Below are 25072 nucleotides of genomic sequence, written 5' to 3'. Positions count from 1 at the left end.
TTGGTTGTTTTGTTTTTTTTTCGTAATACGAATTGTGTTTAAAATTATTTTTTATTTATTATAAATATTTTTTTCCTTTTTTTTAGATTGTACGTTTCTTTTTTCAAATCCTGTGTAAGATAACCAGTTACTCGATTGATCTTTGACATTTATGTAAAAAAAAAATCCTAGAGCTAGGTTAAATAACATGTACTAGGAGGGGTAACTAGTTATTCTGAGATAAGTAACTTTCTGTCATAAGATGGATAACCCAGTAACCATAAAAGGGGTGACATGTTACTCATATTAAATATGAAAAGAAACATCAAATTTGAAGGAAAAATAGAAATAACACTTAATTAAAAAAGGAAGAAGTAACTATGATTTTAGTAACATAGGTAACCAGTTACCATAAAAAACCAAAAAATATACACACACATCTGAACATGAAGGTTACCAGTTATCCCCATAAATATACACACAAAGAACGTGAAGGTAACCAGGTACCCCCAGAAATATACACACAAAGAACAGGAAGGTAACCTGTTATCACAGATCTGAAGATAGAAAAAAAAAATCAGATCCACCCCCTTTCCCTTCTCTCTCATCTTCTTAATATAATTTTTTTTTCTATATTTGAATGTTTCCATCAGGGTAATTGGTTACCTATTCACGTTTTCATATTTTTATTAGTTTTATTTCTAAATTTTAGTGTGTTCCTATAAGGGTTACAATAAAGAAAATGTTGAAAAAATTTATTTGAATTTTTTTTTACATACAGTGGAAAAAACTACAAAAAATTACAATAATAAATAAAAAATAGTAAAATAATTGTGTAATGTTAAAATATATGTGTGAAAAAAAGAGAAAAAAATGGAATGACAAGAATAAGTACAAAAAATAAAGAAAAAAGAAGGAAAAAAAACTTAGGAAAGAAAACAAAAAAAATATGAAAAAAAACAAAACAAAAGAAATGACGAATGATAAAAAAAATAGATAAATGAATAAAAATAAAAAGAAGAAGAAAAATAATTGAAAGAAAATAAATGAATGAAAAAATTGGTAGAAAAATATGGAAGAAGACAAAAAGAAAGAAATTCCTCATGTGTGTGAAAAAAGAAAAAAAAATAGAAGGAAAAAATAATAAATACAAAAATGAAGGAAAAATAGAAGGAAAAAAATGAAAATAAAAAGACGAAAGAAAACTGAAAAAAAATATGAAAAAAAACAAAACAATACAAATAAAAAAAAAAGAAGATAATTGAATAAAAATGAAAAGAAGAAGAAGAAAGAGAATGGAAAAATGGAAAGAAAAAAAACGAAGAAGGAAAAAATTGGTAAAAAAAAAATGAATAATAGAAGAAAACATAAGTAGGAAAAAAAAGAAAGAAAAAATAATTGGAAAAAATAATTAAAAAATAAAAATTTGAAAAAAATAAAATAAAATTACAAACAAAATCAAATAAAACATAATTACGATAAAAAAATGTGACATTTTCATATTTTAGTTAGCCACTAATTGTGTTCCCATACTTTAATTTTTTTTTTAATAAATTTTTCCAGACAAATTAAGAAAAGTATAATTCTCATATTTTTGCACATTGATAGTAGAAAAGTCATATTTTTTAAAAATTTCCCAACTATCACACAAGAATTTAACATATCAAATCTCTCAAAATAAAATAAAAAAGTATTTTACTAGAAGTTATTTTAAAGTTTGGATCGTTTTGAACAAAAATAACATTCTATATTTATGGGAATAAGAAGAGTGTACTAAAAAAGGAAGGGTATAGAACAAGGTGTTAGAGAATTTGATAATTCACGATATATAATAGAAACTAATATTACAATTCTAGATCAGAAATGCAATCGGATAAGGTGATTGATAAAATAAAATTACAACATTGTGCTTAAAATATAACCAATATAGAACATTGATACAAACTCAAAGCAAAAGTTAAAAAAATAATAATAATAAAGAAAAAGAACTTTCCTATTTACACAACCTCAAGTCAAGAGTAGTGATGATCACTAGATTTGAACAAGGTTTGAAATCTTTGTCTAAAAACTTATTTCTCCATATTCTCTTAGCATTAAGAGACTCTTAAGTTTAAGAAATAACTGTCTGAAATTATCAAGTTTTTTTTTCTTCAACCAAGTGCTAAAATGAATGAAAACTCCTATTCACAAGTGACCAAATGGTCTCTATTTATAAGTTTGGGGTCATCATTTGATTTTCAAATTCACCAACCCCTTGAATGTTACTAATGATAAGTTGGGTAATTATGGAATTAAAGGGATGATTTTGGGGTTACTTGGGTAGCTACAACGTTCAAAGCATAAAAAAGATGATTCAAAATTGAAACTATCAAGTTATTGATTTGTAACCCCAAGTAACAACTTTGGTTACAAGCTGTCAAAACTTCCCAAATCTTCTCCCATTTTATAACATCCAACACTTATTGACTCTCAAAATGACATCCCTAACAATTATAAAACATTATATCACATGAAAATTAAATCAAGAATATGTAACTCCATTTACATATTGATTATGCTGATTGACAAAATAATGTTTTGCCACACCTATTTTATTTGTAACACTCATTTAATCAATATTATATTTATTTTGTAAAATAAATAATATAATACTAGGGGTGTTCATCGATTCACATCCAATATTTGTAGGACTATTTGATATAATCCAATTATTAATTAGATGCTGAATTTTCACAACCAATCCAATCCAATTCAATGAGTTTTATCTATTGGATGTGTCCCCTGCTTATTTATTGGACCAGATTGGATCTATCCAATGTTATGGAACATTTATTTAGGCTGAATTTTAAAAAAAAAAAAAAATTGGCATGTTAGGATTTCCCCCCTTCCCCCCAGAACTATTACTAATCCAAATCGTGCCCCTTGAATTTTTCATCCTGTTAAAAATTCCCCATGAATTATTCACATTACTGAAATGTAGGACTTCCATCCAATTTCGCTGCAGAATGGTGATATGGCAGTTTAACTCGATGCGGTATTGTCACGTCAATGTCTCATTTATAATTTAAAGAATATATAGGATTCTTACCCCTCGAACTATTACTATTATCAAATCGTGCCCCCCGAGTTTTAAAAATTTAAAATCAAACAATTTTTTGAATATTAAAAAAAAGAAAAAAAACTATTTAACTAAAAATCAATTAAAATTAAAAAAAATTGATGGTGACAAAAAATTAGCTTAGGTGTTGAGCATGCATCTGAGTGAGCTCAAAGTTGGCTGAGTAGCGACATCGTTGATAGGCTGGGCTCATGCGGGTTCCCTGGCGACATTCAGCTTTGGTGTCGCCTATGTTGTGCTTCTGCATCTCTCCCTTTCCCTGCCCATCTCGTATCTCTTCTCTCTCTCATTTGTTGAGTGTCTTAGGGTATTTGAATGGTGCAAAAGTGTGAGAAAGAGAATAGAAAATATGCTTTTTTTCATTATGTTGTTAATATCATATTAAAATGTGTATAAATTTGAGAGATTTAAAATTTGATTTGTATATGTTGTGATATTTTTTTTTTTTTTAGCTTTTGTTGTGATAAATTGATGAATGTTGTTGAGAATGTTTGGTTGGTGCAAAAGTGAGGGAAAGTAAGAAAAAGTGAAAGAAAATAAGAGAAAACTTTAATATAGTTTTGTTTTTATCTATTTGATTTTTTAATTTAGCATGATTTAATTTAATTTAAATAAATTTTTAGTTTAATATATATTTTTTATTTTTAAAATATTGTTTAAATTTTGAATTCGAAGGGTATGATTTGGTAGTAGTAATAGTTCGGGGTAAAATTTTATCTATTTCCCTTTTTAAATTATATACGTGACAATGCCACATCAGGCACTCTAGTATCGCTACATCATCATTCTGTTAGCAAAATTGGACGAAAGTCCCACATTTCAATAACATGAATAGTTCAAGGAGAATTTTTAACAAGCTAAAAAATTCAGGAGCACGATTTGGTAGTGATAATAGTTCGGGGGGGGGGGGGGGAGAATCCTAATAAACCAAAAAAATAAGTAAAATTTTAAAACCCAATTTTTTATATATACTTCAATTATAAAAACACTAATAACTCATTCAAATAATTCAAAATATTATAAATATAAACACTAATTAGTTCAAATGATACAAACAATACAAGTCTAACCTAAATATATTTTAAAATTATATATAAATATAATTGGAACGGTTTGATCAGTTATATTGGATTTTTGCACATCCCATCTAACAACCAATAAATCTAATTTATATCTTCAAAAATTGAATCTAATCTTAATTAAATATCCAAATTTTAGTGTCAGTTGTAATTAGATCGGTTAGATTCTGCACATCCCAAATAACCATATGAAGACCATCCTTTGTAAAGAAAAACTTGTCAAGTTTTTAAAATTCTTGAAGATTATCACTCATGCTCTGCTTGAGAATGCAAATAGTTCAGATCAAGTGGTCAATCAGGAATTTCAGGATAATTTGAAAATATTGTAACCTAGGTACTGTAAAAAAAAATCAACTCTGTAAATTTTCTACAATGTCCTGTCTATCATCTATTATAAAATGTTACATTATCCTGCTTTGTTAATTATTTATATATTGATACAAGTGAAGAGGTGTATAATTAATAATAAATGGGACAAGTTCGGTCACAGTAATATTAAAAAAATTTACAAGATCTTCAAAATGGTAGTGCTAGGATTATGCCTACAATATAAGTCTCAAGTCTTTAGTATTTTTCTAAGATAATAGTGCCACAAGTATTAATTTGTAAAAAAATAAAAATACATACCAAATATTAGCATCATGAAAAGAAAAAAATTGTTAAACATTAATGAGGTTATTGATTGTTTGCTTAGACTTTGTTTATACTACTTTCAAATAGGAATCTGATCTAGGACTTGTTACGAGAAAGTTAGGATTTAAATTTTTTTTTTCCTTTGTACAAGATGTAAGCGTCATTTGAGTTTTGTATTTAAGCAGAATTTTTTTACACTAGTTATGACAAAATTTATCACACGAGCGTTAGTACTTAGCTGAAAAACCAAACCTTAAAGTTCTATTGTTCTGAGCTCTTCCGAGTGGCTAAAGCCGAAAATCTTGAGATTATACTACACATTCTTCGGATTATATCTTCGAAAGATGGACGTTGTTCTGGATCACTGCTTGTTTTTCAAGACAAAAAAGTTTCAAGTAAGAAAGAGTGATTATATACTGTAGTTTTAATAAGAATTATAGATTAAGTACCTTTTCCAACAGTCCCGGATGATGGATTCTACTTGAGGATCTAGGCCTTCTGGAAGTTCTAATCTTCTATCCATGAATCCCACAACTCCCACAACCTTATGAGAAAGTGGTTTACATTTAAGGTTTCAGAATTAAGCTAATAAATCAAGCTGAAATATAGTTTAGATAGATAGACAAGAGAGAGACCTGTAAGGCATTTATGTTGTTCCAAGGAATGGATTCAGTCATTAATTCCCATAGAATGACACCAAAGCTGAACACATCTGACCTGTCAAAGACAACCAAAACTCCATAATTGGAATGTTCTTCAAAAGTAGAGTAATGATGGTGGTAATCAAGTTCAATCATTGATTTCCTACACTTACTTCTCGTTTGAAGGTTCATTACGGAGGACTTCAGGGGCCATCCACTGAGGCTGTGAAATTTAAGAGCACATCATCTTTTAGTACAGTGTGAAAGTAGTGAAAAGTAAAGAGCTATAGATATAAACTTAGAGAAAACTTTAATTACCGTTCCTCTACCAGATCTTGTAGTCAGAAAGGTTGCCTTTTTCAACCTTGAAAGGCCAAAATCTCCAACCTGATGACATGAGTTGTTAATCAAGCAACTGCTATGTTAAAATAGTTTATACGCTTAATCTTAATTAAATTGAGAATCAGTGGACATACCTTGACAGTCCAGTTCTTGTCAACAAGCAAGTTAGAGGACTTAAGATCTCTATGCACTATGGGGGGGTTTCTGCGATGCAGATAGTTCATACCTCTAGCCTAAAGAAAAAAAAGAAAGAAAAGAAGTAAACTTAACAGCTTCAACATTAGCAACTTAATCACATGAATAAACTCAAGGGTTGTTCATGTACACTCGAAACCAATCATAGAAAAGAGAACCGTAGAGTACTCACAACATCAAGAGCCATCCGTAGACGCCGTCTGATGTCTAATGCTTGATTGCTCTTATGAAGTGTTTTAAAAAGGCTTCCCCTGCCGAAATAAGAAAGAGTACTATATTATTGGGAGCTTTTGCTGATGAAAGCCAATACTAATTAGTGTTTAGTAAAGCAAAGAGTTTAGAAACATCCTTTATTTCTAGGTACTTTTTGTGTTCTAAGGTAGAGAAAATCATTATTTCCTACTCAACTTTTGGTCTCTAATCTGTTCAGAAGTATTTAATAGACATACACTTCACTTCCTCTTACCTGGGTAAGAACTCTGTGACAATAGCTAGCCGTTCTAGAGAGTATGATGCTCCCATAAATAACAACACATTTGGATGTCTCAACCTCTTCATTATATCAATCTGAAGTACATACAAAGAGAATTATCCCTTCATCAGGTGTGTTCATTTTACAAACACTATTCATAAACAATTCTATTAAACTTAGTCGAGAGTTTGAAGCACCTCTTTCTTGTAATCTTGTAATGCTCCTTCACTGTATTCATTCCGATAGTAAACCTTAATGGCAACATCCTGATTAAAGAAATATATTAAAGGTTAATACATTGTCAATCTTTAGCAAGAAATTTGAGGTAATCTTTTAAGTTTTAAATGCTTACCGATCCATTCCAAATTCCACGATGAACAACAGCGTAGAAACCTGTTAGGCGAGAACAAACATACACACATATTCAGTTTCAATCTAGACCAAATGAAATATAAATTTGGATATAATGAGATATAACGAAATTTACCATGTCCAATCTCCTCCCCAATATGCAAGTCCTCCCAGTGGATCTCACAGTCAACAACAGAGTTGGACTCAGGATCACCTTTGCTCGATGAACTTCTCTGGCTTCCATTGCTGCTATCTCCTGAACTTGGGAATTGTTTACCATGTCTTTGCGCTTCATCTTCGACCTGGACATCAGTCAAGTTGGATTCTTCTGGTTCTGTTTCTAATGATTTTACCTGGAAGCCTAACTTTCCCAATGAGTTACAACTTTTGGATGAACCATAACATTCATTGCATTCGTTCCTTCCAAATACATTCAGTTGTTCATGACCACATCCGCCTGAGTTGCCTCCCTTAGGTGGAAGGGAAGCATTTCTTTTCCTGGATCTTCCCCTTTTATAATCCGAATCGACAAGAGAGCCATATGGCGATTTCTTTGAATCACTTGAAGAACTAGGCTCATTTTTCACTTCGTTCACCACTGGAGAACCATCACAACTTGTTCCATTTTGTCGACAGCTTCCACGATCATTTTCATTACTAGAGTTTCCAGATCCCTTGATCTGCAGTTTTGCCAATACTTTTGCCGCCTACAAATATTTAAAAACAACTGTTTAGAAGAAGAATTGTCAATACTAATAAAATAACATAAGGAAGAAGAATATTTTCTTTGTTAAATTCTAGAGCCTGATAATGGTAGAGGAAAAGAAAGACTACAAAATTAAAACCATGTGTCTAATCACTCTGAACAAGGAAACAGCTAGAGAATATCACAACTACAGAAAGAAACCTAATCTAGCCTTCTTTTCATGCAATGAAATCATTCCAACTGTTTGTTTGTATAAGGTAAAATATAGTAAAAGTTATATAAGCATTCATCAAATTATCATATGGAGAAAATTCAGGAAGCAAAGCAAAACAGAGGAGAGAAGGAACTATGGTAGTGTTTCACAAGCACCAGATTGGAAACAGATGATGCGATCTCTGGAGCCACCGGGACAACTGGTGGCCGAGGGTGCCACTGTATCCTTTTGAATTTTAACCGTTGCTGATCTCTTTTTTGGTCATTAGCGGTATCCTCACATGATGTCGTGGAATCTGCTTCGGCCCTATTGATCAATGCTGCATCACTTGCAACAACGATGACACCAGCAAGCTCACTATTTTCATACAATGGACTTTTGGTGACAATTGCCATGAGTTTTTTGCCGGATTTAGTCTTGAAAGGGAATTGGCCTGACCATGGTTCCCCTGTTCGCAACAACCTCCTCATAATCTTCTGCAATGGAACATAATAATCTTCAGGGATAAGGAGTTCGGTGAAACTTTTTTGACCAACTACTTCATAGTCTTTCCATCCATAGAGATTCTCAGCAGAACGATTCCTGAAATCGGAGGAGTACTCTTGTTGTCTTGTTCTCAAATTGATGTGTGATCAAATTCAAAACTTATGAAAGAAAATAAGGCATTGAAACCTATTTAAATCAAATTTAATACCACTCTACGAATTTTCCAAACTAAGGTAAGTAATTTTTACAGAACTACAGCTTTCAATAATGACATAGAAAATAACAAGTTGGTCTTATCTATGTTATTCTTATGAATTTTCTGCCTCTTAACAACTTTTGCATTTAAGTTCAATAGCAAGGTTAATAATGTTTTAACTTAGAGATTACCTAACAAACTCTGTTTCAGATACTAATCTGTCTAAACAAAGTTTCTGCAATTTGCCTCAAACTTGAGTTAATTAATATTGTCCTGGGAACATATATAACTAACATTGAACTCATAAACAGTCTATGCGTGCCAACTGTATCATTCATATAACTTTATCCTCTTTCTCAATCATTTGGTCTAATCTTTTACTTTTAAGTCCCGGGTTTGAATGAAAAGGACTTCATATAAGGTGACATCCACTCTTCAGATTCTTCACAAACTGCCTTTGTCTCTTTTCCTATCCCACTAAAGTCTATAGATAAACTAAGTACTAATTCAATTTTTCAACGATAATTTAATCAAGTTTCGAGTTTAATAAAACTTCGAGCTAATTTTACAAAAAAAAAAAAAAATGCAACATTTGATTTCCATGTCATATTCAAATTATATATAATAGAATTTGTCTTCTCAGTGGACATATGTCGAACACTTCTGTTACTTAAAAATATACCAAACCAATGTTTCACAAAAAAGCATACACAGTACCGTAAATACATATATATGTACACATACAAATCTTAAAACACACACCATAAAACCACGTAAGAAGAAACAAAACGACCAAGGCTTTCAGAGTACTATATATATAAAAATACATATGTATATGTGTACCAGAATACTATCTCTCCTGATGATGCACTGCATACAAGAACAGCATGTCCCAAAGACTCCAACACCCTCTTGTACGGACTACCGGAGGAGAAGTTACCCACAGTACGGTCTTCGCCGGGATAAAAATAAGTCATATCGCCGGAATCTGACGTCAAGACATCGTCTTCATCTTTCTGGATCGACATCTCCCTAAGCTGCTCACTAAGTCTGGCGTGACTCTCCTCCAAGCTCTGACACCGATCCACGAGGGCTCCGTACAAACGGGAAGAAGACTCTTTCCCGGCCATGGAAGTCGCCGGAGTAAGGTGCGCAATGGCAATATAAGTCAATTCTTTTCATAATTAATATTCTTAAGCTTGAGATGACCGTCATGGTTTTTTTTTTTCCTCTAATGCTACCAAAAAAAAATATTTAAATTTTCGTGAGTTGGTGACGTGGGGCTAAAGAATTATCGCCACGTGTCCCCGACCGAATGAGGAAGTTCTCCTGTGACGACAGGTCTACGAATCGGGAAATGAGATTTTGGCAGCGGAGTTTCTCATTGGTTCTTTTTGTTTCACTTCTGACTCACAGATTTGTCATAGGACAATTACCCCTGATTTGTTGAGATAATTACGATTATGCCACGCAACCTCATTGGCTCATTTAGTCGAATGGGTTTGTTAGGTTGCTTACACTCAACTTGAATTTAATTCAGGCGTATCACATGATACCAAAAAGCATGACAACATAGTGATCGAGTGCGGTTATCAACACCATAAGTACTGTGGTCTCTTCTTTTTTAACCGTTTGATCATTTTAATAGTTGGAATGAACCGTTGATGTTGAGTATTGGAAGTGAGATTAATTTGAATTGTGTTTTTTAGTGTAGACAATAGTTTTCTTGTCGTCAAAGCTATAATTAAGCCAACTGTGTTTCCACTTTGTTTAGTTTTTCCAAATAAATCGTTGAAAATCTAAAGAATATTATATTGCCACCTCAGTCCCCATTTGTTTTTTTTTTTTTTTTTTATGAAAACTTGATGCGTTATGCATTAGGATACCCTAATTATGAATTTTGAACCGAATTTTTGGTTTTATTTGTATTTTTTTTAGATCTAAAATTTAAAAATTTGCAAAAAAAAAAATGATATCTAACGATGCATTAATGATGCAATTGCAATAAAGCCTTAAAAAGATGGTTTTTAGGTCAAAACAATATTGAACAATCAATTAACGATGCGTTTGCGATTGTAGCTTCCTAACGATGCATTAACGGTGTATTTACGATGGTGGCTTGAAAATATATATTTAGGCCAAACAATGTCTAAAGATGCATTAATGATGTGGTAACGATGTATTTGCAATAGTATCTTCAAAATATGGTTTCTAGGCCAAAACGATGTTTAATGATTCGTTTGTAATTGTGGCTTTCTAACTATGCATTAGCGATGTTGGTATTAAAAGAGCAAATCAAAGATACGTAGTGGGGAATGGACTATTTTTAATAATTATAATAATACTAGCCAAGATCTTACACATATATATTAAATCACATACAATCCAATTATAGATTACCTCTTGTAGCCTATTGTAATGTCCCAAAATTCATAATGAAGTTTAATGGTCAGATTAGTAGGCCGAGATGGTCATAATTGATTTATTATGCCATTAAATTACTATATGCATGTTTATGTGAATTATGTTATTATATGATGATAAATGCATGCATGTGGGTCTGCATTTCATTATAAGGACATTTTGATAATTTGGCCTGTTGATGGCATAATTGTATATTTTCATGCATGTTAGTGAATTATTGATGAGATCACATTATAATGTGGATTTGTTCGAGCTATTCGGCATGAGACGATCTTTGAATATTAGTTAGCGGTTTGGTCATAACGGGGTTGATTTCGGGGCTCGAGGTGAGCTCGGGGTAATTTGGTGATTAGAACATTATCGAGAATGAAAGGGTAATGGGATATGATTTAATTACTATTTGTGAAGAATTGGAATTGGAGGGCGTTAATTATGATTAACGAGATAGGCGGGAAATGTCGATTTTGCCCTTGGGGCTGTTAAGAGGTGAGGTAGGCATGGGGGGTATTTTGGTTTTTTCACCTAAGGATATATTTAAACCAAAGAAAAGTTGTAGAAGCTTAAGAAAAATAGAGACTCCCTTCTTCTTCTCACGATCATCATTCTCCTTCTCCTTCCTTTGAAATTTTGAAGCAAGTTTGGGGATTCAAACTTGGATATTGAAGCTTGAGGTTTTAGGATAGTGTTCAGCCATTGAAGATGATTCAATTCAAGTTTAAGGTAAGGTTTTAGTTCAATTTTCTGGTTCTTTGCTCTGTTTTTGTGTTAGTTTTGAGATTGGAGTTTTGAATGGTTTAAGGCTTAGGTTTTGTTGGATATATGGTGGATGAGTTGTGGTAATAATTGGGAGCTCTGCTTTGTGGTATTGGAAGTGTTTTAATAGGTTTTTGAAATGAGTTCGAAAGGGAAAAACAAGGGATTTTGGCTGAGTTTCAGGTGGGGTCGCGGCTCTATTCTAGAGCGCCGCGACCCAAGCTTATTGAAGATGAAGAGTGGTGCTGAAGAGTCATTGGGCCGCGGCATGGGGATGTAGGGCCGTGGCGCGTGCTGTTGGTTGGAATGTGGCCACTTCTGTTTGGGGAGGCGGGTCGCGGCATGGTGGAGAAGGGCCGCGGCCCTTAGTAGCATTTTGGTCAGAAATGTGCTTTTGGCGTGGGGATTCAAACCTTAGGCCTCGGGATCATACCTACTACCAGGTTTAGTAGGATTCGACGTCCCGGAGGCTAGGTCTTGGTCTGGGAACCTTTTATTATTCATTTTATTGATGGATCCCATAGTTGGTTATGACTAGGTGACCGCTAAGGAATCAAATGGTTGATCGTTCTCAATGGTCGTTCTTTTACTAATTGTCGCTCGAACCAGAAGTAAGAAAATTGAGCCCCATATGTGACATGCATGGTTATTCATGAGGCATGTTGAGTGTTTAAATGTGGACATTGATTGCATATCAAATGCTTAGCAAATCTTGCTTACTTGTGAATGACACTGACTTATTAGTTAGAATCGGCAATGGTGTCGGTATTAACTGTGAAGCTGTGGCTTACTAGTCAAGTTCGGCAGTAGTACTGAGTACTGGTCGTATGGTATTGATTTATGAGTCAAGAATGGTATTAGCGTGTTTAATGCAAGCCAAAAATATTAGATCTAATCGACATAAGCATTGAATGACTCATCATGAGCATTAATGCCTGATCGACCCCATGTTCGATGAAAAACAAAAGCGCTTGTCTAGTCTAATGGCTAGTTACTAGAGCCAAAAGGCCCAGATGACTGCATCATCACATGGCTAAGGGTGCAGAACCCACATTAGTGACTCACTCATCAATCACTCATTTGGTTTAAGCTAGTGACTCCATGGTCATTCATTTGGTTTACAATAGTGACTCACTCATTGGTCACTCATTTGCTAAGGGTGCAGAACCCACATTAGTGACTTACACATCAATCACTCATCTGCTTAGGGCTATAAGCTCTGTATGATTATCATAATCATCACTTGATATTATATACATGCAGTAATGAGTTTTCTTGCTGAGCCTTGGCTCACGGGTGCTATGTGGTGTAGGTAAAAGGAAAGAAAAGCTCACCCAACCTTGAGTGGAGAGCTTAGGTGGCGATGTGTACATATGCGGCCGCTTGACCAGCACGACCAAGAAGTTTCTCAGAGGAACTAGGGGTTAACCCTATTTTTTTCACTTAGGTCGACGGGTTGTAATTTTGGATTGTAAATAACTTGTAAACGCTTTTATGAGCTCATGAAAAGTTTTATGTTTTAAATAAAATATATCATTTCCTTTTGATTGAGTTTTTCACCTTAGCCTGTTAATAACACCTAGATGCAAGTTTATAACCAAATGACTCGATTAGTGAGTTAAGCACGATTGAAAGGTCACAACAGTCTTGGAGTAACCAGGGCGTTACACCTATCAAGTGTCATCGATTCATTTTGTATGAAATCAATGATATTCCTATCCAAGTTCCGAAAGCTCACACCTTGATCTTCCAGACCAATCCTCAAACACTCAAGGACGTGTGTGGGCACGTAGGATTCAAAATGTTAATTTATGACTCTTTAGATGTACTCAACATATGAGATCTAGAGATATTTGATAGAGAAGATGAATTTAATAATTTTTAGGTTTAGGAAAATTATCGCTTCCGTTTTAGAAAGAGAGTCTGACCGTCTATCAAAACAATCACTTGAAAAGTATAGCTTCTTTTCAGATTTATAAAAATAATTAACTAATTTAATTAATCTTTATTTCATTAAAATAAAACAGATCAGTTATAACCTTATTTAATTATTTCATTTAAATCATTTAAAAAGAATAATTAAATAAAACAAATTATTTGAAATTAAAATTGCATGGATAGGAAATCCCGCCACACTATCGACCGCACCATTAGGGTTATCCCTAATTTTCTCATTTTTTATTTAATTAATATTTAAAACAATATATTTATCCCAAATTAAGTATCATTTAATTCAAAATTAACTTTTTTGACGTGGTTTTTCACCAACGAGATATTAAGAAATAAAAAGGGTAGATTAGCGCTTAATATTAAATAGTAAAGAATTAACCAGAACTCACTAAAAAACCCAAAACTTTTACGGGTCAATATTATTATTATTTCTCTCTCTATTTTGGTAGAGTTTCGGTAATAAAGAATAATAGTTCCCTTCCCTGTCCAATATTCCCAATATTTATAGAGGAATTTCATGGACAGGTTTGGGTAACCATGTCAACACATTGCGTAATTATACATATGGTATATAATTAATACAGATTATTCTCATTTACGTTAGGATATGATTTGATAACACAATAAACACGTTCATGCTATCTCGAGTAATAAATGACATAAATATGATACATCCTGGTCATTAATGAGCGTATAAAGAATCCCCGAGTCTCTTGGGATCCTTCAAAATGTGTTATATCTAGGTCCTCACGAGCTGAATATCTCATACGAGCTCAATCTTGACAGCTATCTGACTTCGAGCTCGTGTTTGACAACTATCTTACTCTTAGCTCGTAATGAATTCTGGACGCCTAATATTAGGTCTGGCCATTATGAATCTCGAGCTGCTCACATGGTTAATAATCAGATATTCTACTTGGTTATCTTTCCACGTACTTACCTGCCAGCTGTATCCTAGCTGTGTAAGTGAACTCGTGTTAAAATCAGGGTACAACATTTGCCCCCCCCCCCCCCCCCCAAGCTCCTACTCGTGTTTGATGTCGTCACTTTCTGACATACATTGTAAGGGCTTTTAGACTTCTGTCACATAAAATTGTGCCTGCCTATTACTCAAGTACTGGACACGTGGCTTTCTGCAATTGGCGTTCGTTCAGGTTTCGAGGACTGAAATAACTGTCCTGTCAACTTTTTGTCGCCATCTGGTCTATTTAATCTTGGCCCTTGGATCTCGAGCTAACCCAATTGGATGGCCCAGATTAATTTCCGTAGTTTACGTATAAATAGGGTGATCAGTCCTCAGGCTTCACCACCTTTGTATTAAAAAAATCTCCCTTTTCAAACTCTCAAGCTTTCTTTCTTCTTCTCCAGAATCCCCAGAACTTTTCATCGTATCTCAGACCTTCATAAGCTTTCCAGGAGCTTCCCATGGTCATATCTACACCGTCTCCAAATCGAACATATTTCCTATAAGTATTTCATCACCTAGTTTGAATTTATTTATTTATTTCTACTTTGAATATGTTCAATGTTCGGCATCGTTAGGCTATTTCTAAGTGCTAATAGGAAATAGTTTTCGATTTGGGTTCCATGAGTGAGCCCAAACATATTTTAGGAATAAGACATTTATAAAATTGGGCAAATTTCTGGGTTAATCTGGGGTAGCCCTAATGGAAAATCGGTTCAAAGGATACCTGTTTGGGGTATAGAAACCGAAGGGTTTTTAGGTTTAATACCAGGTAGTTTAAGGGTTACGATTCCTTAGGTGGTTTTGCACTAAACCATTTTCCAAAGGAAAGTAGTGGGTCTAACATTTCTGACACGCGGATCCTGAAGTATCTGGGGATTTTAAGAAACCAAGATGTGTAGCCTAGGATATCGCATGGCATCACGGGATGAGGCTAGGACGAACTTTAGCTCATATAAACTTTCAAATGTTGAAAGTAGTTCTCTTCGTCCTCTGTACCTCCACGACCATAGTTATAGACCATCTTAGGTCACATACTAACTAGGCCGCTCTGTCGTCAGGCGATCTGAATTATGGCACCTCCAAAGAAGACCGCCGCGATTTTATTTACCCAGCATAAGGACAAAGGCAAACAGGTCGCCTTCGAATCTCCTATCCCACATTTTGGTCCTGTGGTGGAGAGGGAGGTCGTCGTCGACCCCAATGCTTTCTTCAAGGCTGAACATATAGTCTCAAAGATTATGACTCAGGGGAGAGTAAATAAAATTCTATTGAGTCATAACATCGAGCTAGGGGCTGACGATCTCCTCGCCCGACCTGCATTTGAAGGAGAGCAAAGTTGTGCCCCATTCCAAGACGATTATGGAGTGATGAGCACCTGGAGGCTGGTGCTTTCCTTCCATTAGACCAATAATTCGTAGATTTTTTAAGCTATGTCAAGTTGCCTCCCTTCCAGCTCCCCCCAAATTCTTATAGACTTCTGGCCGGACTGAAATATCTTTTCCTGAGGCATGAGTGGGAGGTCCTCACTCCCGCAGACATTTTATATTTCTTCTACCTCAAAGCGAGCTCTGAGCAGAAGGGACAAGATGTTGGATTCTACCACCTTATTTGGTTTCCGAACTCCGCTTCCATCATTGAGCTCCCTAGCCATCCAAATGACTATAAAGATTCATTCTTTATGTCGAATGGATTCATAAATTGCGAACATCGCTACTTCAACCGACCTCGTAAGTCTTCTATCTTTGTAAACTCAGCACGTGAATTTTATCCCTTTCATTGTAAATAATTTTTTTTATATATATTCTGATTAAGTTTGTTCCTTGTGCAGCTATATTCGCGAGGACGGAACGATCTGAGACCCTTGGGGGTTAGTACGAGACTTTGTCTCGTCTCCCTCCCAGGGAAAAAGATTATCGCCAGGTCGTGAATGATGCCACCATGTTGGCATGCAAGTTGATTGGCGAGGGTCAAACACTAGCTCTGAGGACCCGAGCTCTACTCCTAGTTATCCTCGAGCTCCCCTCCTCTCAAGAGGCCTTGCCAACCACTAAGGACATTGATGAGGAAGAGACCATGGTGCCCCTCGTGTGAAAAAGATGGGCTCCCAAAGTTAACCAGGGGCTCAATCCTGACCGAGTTGCGTTGGGGGCAGCAGCCGGCCCCTCCGGCCAAGGTAATCCATACCCCTTTCGAGAGTTAGACCAGGTTGCTGCCAAATTTAGGTTAATACACTTTAATTCCAACCAGCTCGTTAGCCGCTATCCCACCGATCCGGACCTAAAGGTAACCCTCCTCCAATGCGTGGATCATTTCGTAGTGCCCAATGATCACAGCTATCCTAGAGGCACCGTTGTAGTTGATAACACGCTAAACCTTAGATCCTCCATCTTCGAAGAATATGGTACTAATCGTAGGACTTGGCTTTCTTTGCTCCAGGGTGCATTTGCTCCTGGGTTCAGGCAGTACATAGATGAATCCAACCCCGAGGAGGGACCCGAACCCCCTAGGATCCAAGAGGTTGCAGCCTTAGATTCCCCCTCCCCTCCGTTAATCCAAGAGTTGAAGGTCATGCTGAGCCCGACCCATACACTTGAGCTGATCGTAATAGATTCCTCCCCTAGCTCGTAGGGTAGGATCCTTGTTCTTTTTTTTTATATATATATTTTGTTTATACCTTTGAAACATTACTCCTGTGAATTAACTCATGTAACGCCCTACTACCTAGGGACCGTTACATTGTGCATTTTAAACAGTGCTAAACTCGCTAACTGAACCATTTGGTCATAATCGTGTAACTAAGTGTGATTAACGATTTAGGGTTAAAATTTTTGGTCAAAGATACAATGTTTCATTAAAACGTTTACTATATACATTGGGATCCCAAAAATATATTTAAAACTTAATTACAACAAAAGATTTACAACCAACCGACCTAAGCAGAAAAATAGGGTTTAACCCTAGTTCCTCTTTAAACCCTCGGCCGTGGCGGTCGAGCAGAAACATATGTACACATCGTCACCTAAGCTCTCCAACTCAAGGATGGTCCAGCTTTCTTTTGCCTTTACTTGCACCACATAGCATCCGTGAGCCGAAGCTCAGCAAGAAAACTCAATATGCTCATGAACAAGTAATAACATGTCACCAAATCACAATAGGCATGCCGAGCAGTAATAACCCTACTCATGCATGCAAGCAGGTACAAATAAATGCTTGTAGAGTCCTGCGCTCTGAGTAGATGACTAATAAGTCTCTTGCTCCGAGGTAGACGACTAATAAGTCTCTCTCTCAATAGACGACTAATAAGTCATACTCTGTATAGATGACTAATAAGTCTATCCCTATGTAGCTGATTGATAAGTCTACCTCTATATAGATGACTAATAAGTCTGTCTCTGAGTAGATGACTAATAAGTCTATCTCTGTGTAGATGACTAATAAGTCTATCTCCGTATAGATGAATGATGAGTCTATCTCTATTTAGATGACTGATAAGTCTATCTCTGTATAGATGACTAATAAGTCTATCTCTGTATAGATGACTAATAAGTCCATCTCTATATAGATAACTGATACGTCTATCTTTGAGGTCTCATGCCCTCCTAGCCATGTAACGTATCAGTCACCTGAGCTTATAGCCCTGGCTCTATGTAACTAGCCTTTAGACTAGACAAGCGCTTTTGTTTTCATTGAACTTAAGGTCGGTCAAGCATATCATGTTTATGTTGATAATGCTTATGTCGATTAGATCTAGTCTTTTCGGCTTGCATTAAACATGCTAATATCATTCTTGACTCATAAGCCAATATCATACTACTAGTGCCCAGTACCACTGCCGAACTTGACTAATAAATCACAGCTTCACAATCAATACTGACACCATTGCTTTTGCTGACTAATAAGTCAGTACCATACACAGATAAGCAAAGTTGCTATGCATTTACTATGCAATCAATGTCCATATATATATAGCACTCAACATGCCTCATCAACAATTACCAGCATAATTATAACCATGCACCTTCAAACATCCAGATATAAGGCATTCAACATGTTTAATTGATAACCACAAGCATAATCATAATCATACACAATTACAAAGACTCAAGCTCTGATCAATTCAATATTCAACATTCATGCCATGCCATAACCACATGTATCATATGCATCTCATGCATCACATACTGGGTGCAGTTTTCTTACCTTTGGTCCAAGCACAGGTTACCAATGAACAACCCTCGAGCACGATCCTATTTCCAAGCACCTAGAGATAACCTAGTCACAACCATAAACAGTGTTTCAATGAGTTCAAGTTCCAAAACCCAATCTCGGGATCAAACCCGCGCTCTCAGGACCTCCAATCCCACCAAACAGGGTGGTGAAATCATCCCCCTAGCCCTCGGATCAAAACTCCAAAAAGTACCAAAAATCCAAGTTCTGAAGACTGTGTAGCGCTACAACACTATAGTTAGCACTTCATCCACCAAACAGAGAACCCAGCGCTGTAGCGCTACCAACCTAGTCTGACCCGAATTCTAGGTTTCTAACTTCATGTTCTTCGAGCTTGAAAGCTCCAAATCCGACCCCAACGAGTCCCTAGCCCCTCAAATCAACATTTTAATCCCCCAATCAGTTCACCCAATAGTTTAGCAACATTAAAACAACAAAAAATACCAAAAATCCCCATAGGAACTCATAATCCAAGTCTTGAGTTTGTAAAACTCAAGAACACCAAGAACATAGAATAAACTCAGGAATCTAAAGCTTAAATTACCTCTTATTATGTCGTTTCTCACTAAATCCTCCGGCTAATAAGCTTCTAATCTTCCCTAGAATCGCTATGCCTCGATCCTCGCTTGAATCCGAGTCCTAAAACTCAAGTTTCCTTCAAAAATGCTAACGATGTAAAAAATGGAAAGGGAGAGAGAGAGAACGTACTAAACGTTCTTTTTATGTTTCTGACATGTTACTTCAAGCTTAAGTAACCTCAAGCAAATCCTAATGCTCAGGGTCCCAAAAACGCCTCCCGGGGTAAAATAGTCAAAATTCCCATAATTTTTCCCTGATCTCACTAACTCTCAATTTATCATCAAATATTTATTCAATTACCAAATATCCCAGTAATGTGCTAAATACCCCTTGACTCACTCCGAGTCAATTATGAATCCCGTTGTGACTTTTCCACTGGCTTGCCTCCTAGGATCGTCTCGTGCTGAGTAACCCTAGCATAACCAAATAATAATAAAGCACCACACATATACCACATATATGCCAAATATACCCGAAATTGCCAAAATATGAAAATTTCCCAATTAAACAGAAATGGGCCCACATGCATATTTAATACACCTAAACATGCATATCTAGTCATATTATAATATAACTCACATAATCACATAATGATACACATAAATATCACATAATCATATAATTCCAAGATTTTCCATCCTGGCCCCCTAACCAAGGCCCTGAGCCTCATTAGGAAATTTGGGACGTTACAACTCCTCTTTGTTCTTTTCAGGTGGAGAGATGGAATCGATAGGAGCTCCTGATTTAAGGAGTGCCTTTCAGGCTAAAAGGTCCAGAACTGGTTCCTTCGTGAAAAGGTCCAGGGTGGCGAAGAAGGCCACCCCTAAAACGAAGGATACTACAAAATCCCCCTCTAAGCGTAAAGATGCGAGCTCTGCTCGAGAGCCAGCTCCGGTGACAACTGTCATCGTTCGGCAAGTTCCTCCTCCCCCTCCTCAACATATGCCTCCTTCACACTCCCAAGTAATTCAAACCGAGCCCCCTGTCGTCCAGATACTAGTTGAGCCACACGATTTGGACAAGATCCCCGAGGCCTTTCGGGGTATCGTGTATGAGACAGTGAGTCACATGGTGGGCCATGCATATAAAGCTAGTGCTAGGGATCTGAGGACCATAGAGGAGTGCAACCTAGAGGATGTCCTCGAGACTGCTATGGGGATGAACCTCACCGTGAGTCCTTTTCCCACCTCTTATTCTTTTTTCTTTACTATGTTCTTCCTCTCTTTTTTTTATTGAATTGCTTCGTTATTCTACAGTCTATCCTGGCCCAATACTGAAGCATAGCTTGTGCTAAGGCTAGAAACAAAGAGCTCCAAGTCAAGCTGGCCGCTGTCAAAGTCGCCCTGAATGCTGCTCAGGAGAGTGAGCATGCCACCAAAGCTGCCCTGACAGTTGCTCAGGAGAGTGAGCATGCTGCTAAGGCTGCTCTTATCTCTTCTCAAGAGGGTGAGCAATCGCAAAGACCGCATTGTCTGCCTCTCATGCTCAGGTCACAGAGGCGAGCCATCGTGCTGAACAGCTTCAGGCTGAAAATGACAAACTCAAAGCGAAGCTAATCGAGGCTGAAGTTAAAGCCAAGGAGGAAGCGACATTATCATCGTCAACAATGGAGGAGATGCTTTACCATTGCTGGGCTTTCAATCAGGATGGGAACTTCTCCTTCATGGAGCTCGGGCTATGGGATCCGTATCTTGCTAAATTCAAGATTCGATTTTCGCAAGAACCCTCAGAAACTGGCGAGGCTTCCGGAGCAGCTGAGGGAGACGGTGAGGAGGTTACTTTAGCGGGGTGAGCTGATGGAGCTCAATGACTTTATTTAAAATTTTCTTTTGTAATCATTATCATTTTCTAACAATCCCTTGGGATTAAAACAATTGCCTTCGGGCTTAGCTCGAGGTTTTTTCTCTTCGATGTGACGATATTTTTTCTTATTTGAATAGACATCTAAATTGTGATCTATTTGTCTTTCCTTTATTATTTTATCATGTTTATGAATCCTTAGACTCTTGCACATTCAAAATTTTAAGGATCGACTTTAGATCGAGATAGATTATATCAATCTTGGTTGTATCCAAGATTTTGCTCGCTTATTTGCGTCATACCTGTTAAGAATCAGACCTTCGACCTGGTTATATCCAGAGTTTTTAATAAGCTTAATAGCATTATACATGTTGAGAATCAGGCCTCGGACCTGGTAATATCCAGGGTGTTTTTTTTTTTTTTTTTAAAAAGAAATTTATGTTTAGTTCGTGCTAGGTTTATTGAAAACTCGGGCTTTAAAGAGCCGTTGAGTAATCAATTTCTCCAAGCCTCTAAGCTTCAGATCTGGTTATATCCAAGGTTTTAGATGATTTAAACCTAGTTTGTGCTAGGTTTATTGAAAACTCGAGCTTTAAAAAGCCGTTGAATAATCAATTTCTCCAAGCTTCTAAGTTTTTTAATCTTATCTGAGTAGGCTTAATTTTTTTTAAAAACTAACCGACCGCGGTTATGTGCCCCCCAAGCAACTAGAATGTATAAACTTTTCTTGGTTGCTTTTACAATTATGAGAACACGAGCTCGCAATAATAAAACTAAGAAATGGTTATTTAACAATCCATCTGTTATTTAATTGAAACGACTTTTATAAATATGCCTTACATTGATGGTAGTATTATTGATAATAATTTTTCAACTGAAGAGCATTCCAAGTCCGTGGGACTGCTTCTCCATTCATTCGAGCTAGCTTAAAAGTTTCCCCGCGTAAGACCTCTACGATCTAGTATGGTCATTCTCAGCTTGGGCCTAACACACCATCCTTAGGGTCTTTATTTGCCAAAAAGACTCTTCAGAGAACCAGGTCGCCTAATCCATGTCTATGCTCCTTGACTTTTGAATTGAAATAGTGAGTGATCTTTTGTTGATAATGGGCGAGCTGTAATTGCCATTCCTCTTATTTTTCTTCAATCAGATCGAGAGACGCGTTAAGTAGCCCGTTATCCTGTTCTTGATCAAACGTCCTTTGTCTGTGAGTAGTTACCTTTGCTTCAATTGGAAGCATGGCCTCGCTTCCGAAAGTTAGGGAAAAAGGAGTATGCCCTGTGGAGGTCCTATGAGAAATTTGGTAGGCCCAAAGTACTTGTGGGAGCTGTTCGGGCCATAATCCTTTGGCTTCATCTAACCTCTTCTTTAGGCTCGCCTTAAGGGTCTTATTTACAGCCTCGACCTTCCCGTTGGCTTGTGGGTATGCTACCGACGAGAAACTCTTCATTATGTCGTATCTTTCACAAAAGTTTGTGAAGAGATCACTATCGAAATGTGTCCCGTTGTCTGACACTATCTTCTTAGGGAGTCCAAATCGACAGATGATACTTTTCACCACGAAATCCAGGACTCTCTTTGAGGTGATGGTTGCCAGAGGTTCTGCTTCTACCCATTTTGTGAAGTAATCGATCACCACTACCACATATCGAACTCCTCATTTTCCCATAGGTAGGGAACCTATCAGGTCAATTCCCCATGCTGCAAATCACCACGAGGAGGAAATCATTGTTAGCTCAATTGGAGCTGTAACGCCCTACTTCCTTAGAGCCGTTACTAAGTGAGTTTAAAATGTGATAATCACTCCCTAATCAAGGTTTAGGTTAAAAGTGTAGCTAAGTTGAGATAAAAACTTGTTCCAGTCATTAAATACAAAATATTTGGATATTCATTGAAAATGTCAGAAAGTTTTACAGTTGGGATCTCAAAACACTGTTTAGAAATATTTACAACTCATAATATAACTAAGGTTGACTAGGCAACAAAATTCAGGTTAATACATCACATTTCCCAAAAATACCCCTGGTCGTGGCAGCCAGACAGGCCGAACATGTACGCGTCGCTTCACGCTCTCCGTACTCATGGTTGTTCGACCTTTCCCTTTCCCTTACCTGCACCATAGAGCACCCGTGAGCCAAAGCCCAGCAAGAAAACTCAACACAAATCATCAACGTATGCATATCTATCAATCAACATATAACAAAGCAGCCAACAAGCTAAACACATAACGACTGCCATGTCATCCCAGGCGCTTTACCAGGCCCTGGGTTAGCGGTCTACACCACGTGGACGACTCAAGAATCCGAGAAGGGTCTCACCCTAGCAGCTTGCACTCCGCGTGCTCAACGCCACTCCTGACCCCTTGTCGTTCTCGGCCTTGCACTCCACGTGCTTAACGCCGTTCCAGGCCCCTTGCCGTACTCGGCTTCCTGCCGTTCTCGGCCTTCGCCGTTCCCAGCCTTCGCTGTTCATTCACAAATATGCAACACTTAGCATATAACCAACAAATACTTAAACAAATACCAAACATAACCAATAAGGCTATGCCCTGTAGTTCAATCACATAGGGTCATGCCTTGCAATACAAACTATAGGGAGACACCCTTCTCTACGGGTACAACAATTTTCTTACCTGTGTCCCAAGCTTCATGAACACTGAAATCCCGAGCACAGTCCTCTAGTCTGAGCCTCGCTGAAAACCTAGTCACAATGCATTGACAAAAGCTATCCATCAAGCTCTAATCCATTAAATTACTTTGGGATATAATTCTAGTCTCCGAGACCTTGAATTCTATCAATTCGGGTGATAAAATCCATCCCGAGCCTTAACTTTTGGGTTCCCGAGCCAAAAACTTACAAACAACCAATAAACTGAATTAGGGCCGTGGCGCGCCCCAAAACAGAGGCAAAATGCCTCCCTGCTGGGAGACACGGGCCGCGACATGCCCTTCCTAGGGCCGTGGTGCACCTCAAGAACAGAGGCCTCCCCAGGCCTCCACGCACACACAGGCCGCGACTCGCGCCCCAAACCCAAAACACCTCCATTTTTCCAGCATTTTCCTCGAGTCCAAACCTCAACTTTCACAATTCAAACATCACTTAAGCTCATAATTAAACCTGAATTCCTTATGCACATACCCTAACCAACACAACAAGCCCATAAACAACCCCATACACCAAAAAATAGTCATGATCAATCTCTAAAACCCATCCTCATGCAAGCTTATATTTCAAGAAGAATTCAACAGCCAAATCAGTAAAATAAGTTAGATTAACCCTTACCTCTGTGGTATCTCCTCCCCTGAACTGATTCCCTAAAACAAAACAAGCTAGGTCCCTCAATTCTTCAGCTTAAGGCTCCAAAATTCCTTCAAAATTCTCAAGCATCAAAGAGTATAGTGGAAACTGAATGGGAGAGAGAGACTTAAGAGCTTTAACTTGTCCTTCTTCTGAGTTCTAGTGTTTTCCTCAAGCCTCTAAGTGTATTTCCATTTCCAAAAAGACTAAATTGCCCCTAAGCCTAACCTCAACCCTTTAATGCCACCAAGGGCATTTAAGTCATTTGCCAGATCTCGTTAAGTCCCCGAGTATTCCTATAAATCCCTGTTTAATCTCGACATACTAAATCATTGATAAGTTAATATCCACTACTCAATAATTCCCAAACACATATTATATCCCCAAAATACCCCTAGGCTCCTCCCGAACTGGGCATTCGACCCCGTTGTGACTTTCTAGCTAAATCGCTCCCTAGGACTGTCTCGGATCGTGCATCACAAATATATCACCACTCACATGTGGTAACACTCACAATACACACAATTATTGCATTTATGGCCCTCAGCGGGCTAAAATTACAAGCATGCCCCTAATAGCCAAATGGGACCCACATGTATATTTAATTCACCTAAACATGCATTTCTAATCACATACTCATCAAATTCACATATTAATATAATA

General features: G+C 36.9%; 1 protein-coding gene across 2 annotated transcripts; it reads right to left on the bottom strand.

Annotated features, from left to right (window-relative positions):
• Positions 1-4820: 4820 nt before the first annotated feature.
• On the bottom strand, positions 4821-9633 carry LOC133778341 (serine/threonine-protein kinase EDR1). 2 transcript variants are annotated; one of them, XM_062218230.1, is made up of 13 exons: positions 9256-9633; positions 7886-8312; positions 6947-7517; positions 6812-6852; positions 6657-6725; positions 6454-6554; positions 6160-6238; positions 5927-6025; positions 5769-5837; positions 5624-5673; positions 5445-5526; positions 5259-5353; positions 4821-5173 (listed from the first exon to the last, which is right to left on the bottom strand). In XM_062218230.1, the coding sequence occupies exons 1-13, from the start codon at positions 9540-9542 to the stop codon at positions 5071-5073; spliced, it is 2073 nt and encodes a 690-aa protein (XP_062074214.1). In that variant the 5' UTR covers positions 9543-9633; the 3' UTR covers positions 4821-5070. The 2 variants fall into 2 exon arrangements, with proteins under 2 accessions (XP_062074214.1, XP_062074215.1); XM_062218231.1 differs by lacking the exon at positions 7886-8312 and having other exon boundaries at positions 9256-9421.
• Between the last annotated feature and the right edge of the window lie 15439 nt (positions 9634-25072).

Source organism: Humulus lupulus, chromosome 5 (assembly GCF_963169125.1).
Source record: "Humulus lupulus chromosome 5, drHumLupu1.1, whole genome shotgun sequence".
Lineage (NCBI taxonomy): Eukaryota > Viridiplantae > Streptophyta > Magnoliopsida > Rosales > Cannabaceae > Humulus > Humulus lupulus.
This window is presented reverse-complemented; position numbering and strand designations above follow the sequence as displayed.